The sequence below is a fragment of the Phalangium opilio genome, unplaced genomic scaffold (genome assembly GCF_054372755.1).
Source record: "Phalangium opilio isolate 3A_F unplaced genomic scaffold, DU_Popi_V2 ptg000039l_2, whole genome shotgun sequence".
In the NCBI taxonomy this organism is placed as follows: domain Eukaryota; kingdom Metazoa; phylum Arthropoda; class Arachnida; order Opiliones; family Phalangiidae; genus Phalangium; species Phalangium opilio.
The window spans coordinates 1,327,105-1,333,943 of record NW_028324163.1 but is presented as its reverse complement, the minus strand read 5'-3'; the positions used below and the strand labels follow the sequence as shown (position 1 = coordinate 1,333,943).

The following is a 6,839-nucleotide window of genomic DNA, read 5'->3' as shown; positions in this document are numbered from 1 at the left end:
TCTCTGCTGAAAAGATCAAAAATTTAGATGAATGTATCATAAGAATGGTGTGTCAGGATTACCAACCGATCAGTATTGTTGAAAACGATGGTTTTCTTCAACTATTAAAAGAGGCGGCCCCTGGCTACAAAGTGCCAACGAGAAAACATTTAAGTAACACGTTAATCCCAAACAAGTTCAAACACGTTTCCGGAAAAGTGCGAAACGATATTGATGCGGCTCTTGCCTTTGGCTTGACTACCGACGGGTGGACGTCCAGGGCGACGTATTACCTGTCATTACGTAGATAAAAATTTTAATCTACAACGCGCTACTCTTGCTGCTAAAAAGATAACAGACCACTCAGCTAAAGGCCTCGCCAATGTGTTAGACCAAGAGATGACAGATTGGAAAATCAAAGACCGAGTTAAATCAATTACAACGGACCATGCCAGTGATATACATGTAGCGGTAACAAAAGAGCTTAAAATGAAATGGCATGGATGCTTCGCCCATAAGCTCAATTTGGTAGTCAGAGATGTCATCAAAGATGAAGAAATAAATAACATGAAGAATACAGTGAAAGCTATCGTAAGTCACTTTAGACGAAGCGTAAAATCTGCAGATCGATTAGTGGTTACGCAAAAGCAATTGGAACTACCTCAGCACAAACTTATAAATGACACTGAAACAAGATGGAATTCCACGTTGGACATGTTTGACCGTTTTCTTGAACAAAAGGCAGCTCTTAGAGCGACAGCGGAGTCCTTGAATTTAAATTTGAATTTCCCGTCTGCTGCCGAAGTGAAAGCCATTGAAGAACTGGTTGACATTTTAAAACCGTTCAAAGAGGCCACCACCATCATGTCTAGCCAAAAATACCCAAGATCTTCCGACATTATTTATGTTTCGGGTGTGTTACTCAAAAGAGTCGGAAATCGCATAAACAATCGGGAAGCTTCCGAATTCTCAAAACGCGTTTGCAAAACATTGTTGAGTCAAATGGAGAAAAGACAATTTCGCAACTTCGGACGGGAATCTCAGTTTGCACTTGCAACCCTTGTAGACCCAAAGATGAAAAAGAACGGATTTTCAGATGAGGATTCAGCGAATCAGGCAGAAAAAATGGCTTTTGGACGCGACTGGCCACGTTGCAGAGGAAGAAGCAAGACGTAGAGCCGAGACGCGTGAACTACGTAGCGCCGATGAAGAAAGCGGAGCAAGTTCAAACACAATGGATATTGATGTCCATACCAAGCCTGGCTCTCTATGGGAGGACTTGGAAATGAAAAGAGGCATATCACTTCTGAGTTGTCCAGCGCCACCATCTCCAAGGCTATCCGCAAACGCGGAAGTAAAAAGATTCCTTCAAGAACCTACTATTCCCCACTATCACGACAGTATGCAATTGTGGAGAGAAAACCAACACTCTTATCCGAATATTGCCAAAGTAGCTAAAAAGGTTCTACCAGTAATGGCAACCAGTGTTCCTTCAGAGCAACTTTTTTCAAAAATGGGTCAAATTGTGACTGATCGTAGCTCCTTAAAGGACTCCAAAGTTTCAATGCTCGCATTTCTAACTTCAAACATTAATTTTTTTTAGAGTTTTAAATTTAAAATGTGTATTGCAACTTTTCCTTCATACTCAATTTCTTGGCCATGCCGCATGGTCACATGACGGCATCATGGCATGGTGTAGACAAATCTCATTGGAACTACACCTTTAAAAACATTTTCTACTCAGTTAAATATTTTTGTCGAAACTTGAAATAAAATTTATTTTGTAAAGTTGGAAGTTTGAATTATTTGTCATGAAATTTGTTTCAGCGCCTAAGATTGTGTTTTATTTAAATTTAACTTGCATTTAAATAATATCTCTAGTATTATACGGGTTACGTAAATTTCAAAAGTAGGTGTCGCCTTAAACTGTCTAGTAATCGTTAAAAGTAATCGGTAATCGATTACTGTACTTAGTAATCGTAATCGGATCTGCCCAGCACTACCAGTGTAATACCTCTCCGTGACGTCATCGTCACTCGGAGAGGTAAAAAACATTGTTGGTTTTTCACATTAGTAATGTACAAGGGGGTAGACACTTTGGATCTCTGTGTACACCAGAGTTCAAAAGAGTTCAGCTTTGACAGTACATTGAGTTCATGGCATATTGTACACCTGAGTTCTCAAGTGTCTACCCCCTCGGTAATGTATTAACAAAAATACTCCGTTTCCACCACTATTTAATACAAGTGAAATATGAAATTCTGTCTGGTGTCATAGTAAAGCGCTTCTTTGAAATTCGATAAGTGTCACCAGAAAAATGTTCCTCAAAAGCAACTGACGACCCTTTAGTGAAAAATATTCGCTTGTAATTTTGCTAACCGTTGGGTAAACTTCTTTATTGACCTGTAATGGTACAGCTTGTTATGACATTATTCCACGACAATACTAACCTTAAGGTCTATACCTTCCACCATTCGAGTTTTTCGGTGTGAGGAGGAAGCTGTTCATGCTTGTAGTACTTGAGAAGCACTGAGTTTTTGATTATCCTTCGAGATCTTTCGGATGGACGCTATACAAGTAGTCAATGCCAGCGAAAGCTCCGTGAATATCCATTGTGGACTCTTCACTGCAATCATAATATTCGTTAAAATCGTTCAGAGTATGAAATTTTGAATTTCTTAACTTAAGAGACAGGTGGCCAGCCTAATACCCCATTTGCTGAGCGCAATAAGGTTCAATGCAACGGCGCACCACTGGTTCAGCGCTTCCAAGGCGGCCTGACTGTCAGAATAAATTCTTACAGTCCGTCCGTTATAACCTTTAATGACGCAATAATCCGCGCAATAACAGATCGTGGCAATCTCCGCCTGGAACACACTTTCATAGGTGCCCAGACTCTCAGAATAACCGACCTTTGTGGTTTGGCAGTAAAAGTGTTGGAAAAGTTGAAATCTAGCTTAAAATTTAAAACTGTAACTATTCCACATTTATAAACATATTGCAGGTATTCAATTCAAGTAAAATGTCCTACTTTTGAATACCTGCAATATGGCTCTAAATGTTGTCAAATTACAGTTTTAAATTAGGAGCTGGATTTCTACTTTTCCATCACTCTTTCAGACCTGTAACATGTCTATAAATGTGGTCAAATTGCAGTTTTAAACTAGCAGCTGGATTTCAACCTTTCTATCTTTTTTGCAGACCTGTAACATGTCTATAAAATGGTCCAATTACAGTTCTAAATTAGCAGTTGCATTTCTACTTTTCCATCACTTTTTCAGACCTGTAACATGTCTATAAATGTGGTCAAATTGCAGTTTTAAATTAGCAGCTGGATTTCGACATTTCCATCACTTTTTCAGACCTGTAACTTGTCTATAAAAACGGACAAATTACAGTTTTAAACTAGCAGCTGGTATTTCTACTTTTGCTTAGCGTTTGCAGAATTGCGCTGCATATTTCTGCCAGGCTAGACAGTTAACAGTTAACAAACAGAAAATGTAAAAACGGCAGTCAATTTGCAGTTCTAGAAATGCTGTGCCTTAATGTATACATATTACAGCGTGGTAGCGACAAAAAAGCGTGTATGCAGATGAATTACAGCTTAATATTTTTGTAAGGGATGAGTACAAGTTGGGAATCCAAAATAAACCTCTCCAAGTCGAAACGCAATTTAGAGGCTACTTTTAAATATTTAAATAAATATAATTGATTTTTATTAATTTAATCGTCATTAATTTACCTTAATTCTAGTTAAATCGTTTTAAGAATCTTTATTCCTAAAATCATTTTAAACATAGCTATTGTTGATGTTTGAACTCAAGCGTAAGCCTCTTTAGCAATTTTTGGAAAGTTGGTATATAAGGCGACTGATTAACAATAATAATTAGAAAACACGCAATTGCGTGAATCTTTGGTGGAAGCCTTGCCATTTGGAAGCTATCGTTTCTCGTAGCCTTAGGCGATCGTCGCATACACCTCAACCCTATCGACGATAGTGGAGTAGAAACCAATGTATCTCTCTACGAACACGCTTGCTCCGATTTGTCAACAGCGAACGCGGTGACAGGCACACAAAAAAATACGTACAGTGTTATATCTCTCCGTGACGACATCGTCACTCGGAGGGGTAAAAATTTATTAATTTTACAAATTGAAAATCCAAAATTTCAGCACTACAAAGTATCTGAAAAGCGCCTGCAATGACCCTGCAAAGTATCTGAAACACGCCTGCAATGACCCTGCAAAGTATCTGAAACGCGCCTGCAATGACCCTGCAAAGTATTTGAAAAGCCCCTGCAATTGTCCTACAAAAAATCTGAAACGCGCCTGTAATTATCCTACAAAGTATATGAAAAGCGCCTGCAATTATCCTACAAAGTATCTGAAAAGCACCTGCCATTATCCTAAATGTATCTGAAACGCGCCTGCAATGATCCTAAAAAGTATCTGAAAAGCACCTGCAATCTTCCTACAAAGTATATGAAAAGCGCCTGCAATTATCCTGAAAAGTATCTGAAATGCGACTGCAATAATCCTAAAAATTATCTGAAACGCGCCAGTAATGATCCTACAAAGTATATGAAAAGCGCCTGCAATTATCCTACAAAGTATCTGAAAAGCACCTGCCATTATCCTAAATGTATCTCAAACGCGCCTGCAATGATCCTAAAAAGTATCTGAAAAGCACCTGCAATCTTCCTACAAAGTATATGAAAAGCGCCTGCAATTATCCTGAAAAGTACCTGAAATGCGACTGCAATAATCCTAAAAATTATCTGAAACGCGCCAGTAATGATCCTGAAGTGTATCTGAAACGCGCCTGCAATTGCAATTATCCTACAAAGTATATGAAAAGCGCCTGCAATTATCCTACAAAGTATCTGAAACGCGCCTGCAATGATCCTGAAAAGTATCTGAAACGCGCCTGCAATTTTCCTACAAAGTATGTGGAACGCGCCTGCAATGATTCTAAAAATTATCTGAAGAGCACCTGCCCTTATCCTAAAAAGTATCTGAAACACGCTTGCAATGATCCTGAAAAGAATCTGAAACGCGCCTGCAATGATCCTGAAAAGTATCTGAAAAGCACCTGCAATTATTGTACAAATTAAAGTATCTGAAACGCGCCAGTAATGATCCTGAAAATTATCTGAAAAGCGCCTGCATTTATCCTGCAAAATATCTGACATGCGCCTGCAACTATCCTAAAAATTATCTGACATGCGACTGCAACTATCCTAAAAATTATCTGAAAAGCACCTGCAATTATCCTACAATGTATCTGAAACGCGCCTGTAATTATTGTGCAAAGTATCTGAAACGCGCTTGCAATGATCCAAAAAGTATCTGAAACGCGCCTGCAATGATCCAAAAAGTATCTGAAACGCGCCTGCAATTTTCCTACAAAGTATATGAAACGCGCCTGCAATTATCCTACAAAGTATCTGAATCGCGCCTGCAATGATCCTACAAAGTATCTGAAAAGCGCCTGCAATGATCCTACAAAGTATTTGAAACGCGCCTACAATGATCCCGAAAAGTATATGAAACACGCCTGTAATGGTCCTAAAAATTATCTGAAACGCGCCTTTGATGGTCCTGAAAAGTATATGAAACGCGCCTGCAATTATCCTAAAAAGTATCCGAAACACGCTTGCAATTATCCTACAAACTTAGCAATTTCCGACTGTAACATGCATACAAAATATCTGGAAGGTACCTGTAATGAGCCTACAAACATCCTGATTTCTTACGGTAGTTACTATTTCCCCTCTGTTTTCTAGCTGTAAGGTAGCTCTTTTATGATTCTAGAGTAGCTAAATTTTGTATACTGCTGTACTGAGTTTTCCAACGGAAGATATTTTTTCTGCAAAACGTCTAAAATGTTCTACATTGCTCTCTGGAATGCATCTTAATTTTGTCTGAAGTTGAACCTTTTTCAGGTTTATTCCAATATTATTCCAGAATATTTCAGTTTATTTGCAATATATTGCAGATACGAAAAAAATCTACTTAACAGCAAAATGCAGCCGTAAATTTTTGTACGGGTAGAATCAGTCTTAGAACCCCGGTACCAAGAGGCAGCAAGTTAGTCCACTCGGCCCGACTGGGAAAGTGGGTCCTGAATGGCTTTGTAAAATCAAAACTGGCAACGGTTTTGTCAAAGCGCATCGTCAGCGGCATGCTCCCAAAAGAGCTGGGTATGACTGTGATCCCTAAGTCTGGGTACCCAACAGCCATTATTGTAGAGCCTGTAGGCCCCCATGACGGCCTCCTACTCAACGAAGAGATGAAGAGGAAGCTTATCAAGAAGTATCTCCGGGGTCGATCTCATGGCCCCCGTGCCCCAATGCAGGCCAGCTGGCACGATTTAACACTTGTATAACAAATATATTAAAAAGAGACTGAGTAGATTATGGCTCTATATGTAATCTTTAAGTATTTTAATCCCAGCACTAGCTCAACTTTTTAAACTAAAGACGACAACCTAGAATAACCTGAATAACCGAATTTAAAGTTGTTATTTTCTTCTGCAATCGATTCGCGGAGATAAAGGTTAGTCTCTTAATATGCTAGGTAGATGGGTGTACATAGCACTTAAGCAACCGACAGAGAATATGATATGCTAATAGCCAACTACATTGGTAAATCAAAGATACAAAGGAACCTAAAGCTCAACTCATGTGCACGTCACTATAGTCAAATGTCAAAAAACCATTTCTATTGGTACAGAGTGGACACTCAGAATTACAGATGCATTTTACTTTAGCTACAGTATTGCCAATGCTTGACTTCAAGTTTGAAATCACAATGTCTTCAGGACCACACTCTTCTTCACTATTGCAAGAAGGCTGAGA

At 39.0% G+C, this 6,839-nt stretch overlaps 1 protein-coding gene across 1 annotated transcript; it reads left to right on the top strand.

Moving 5' to 3' along the window:
- Positions 1–378: 378 nt before the first annotated feature.
- Positions 379–1,582, top strand: LOC149680190 (zinc finger BED domain-containing protein 4-like). The gene is made up of 2 exons (XM_089834591.1): positions 379–1,032; positions 1,076–1,582. Exons 1-2 carry the CDS (start codon positions 379–381, stop codon positions 1,580–1,582), a joined length of 1,161 nt encoding a protein of 386 aa, XP_089690717.1.
- Positions 1,583–6,839: the final 5,257 nt, after the last annotated feature.

Excerpts from the sequence above, each read along its gene's own strand:
- LOC149680190 (XM_089834591.1), top strand. The coding sequence starts at position 379 with ATGACAGATTGGAAAATCAAAGACCGAGTTAAATCAATTACAACGGAC. Across the intron at positions 1,033-1,075 it reads GGGAATCTCAGTTTGCACTT|ATGAGGATTCAGCGAATCAG; the intron begins GCAACCCTTGTA and ends ACGGATTTTCAG.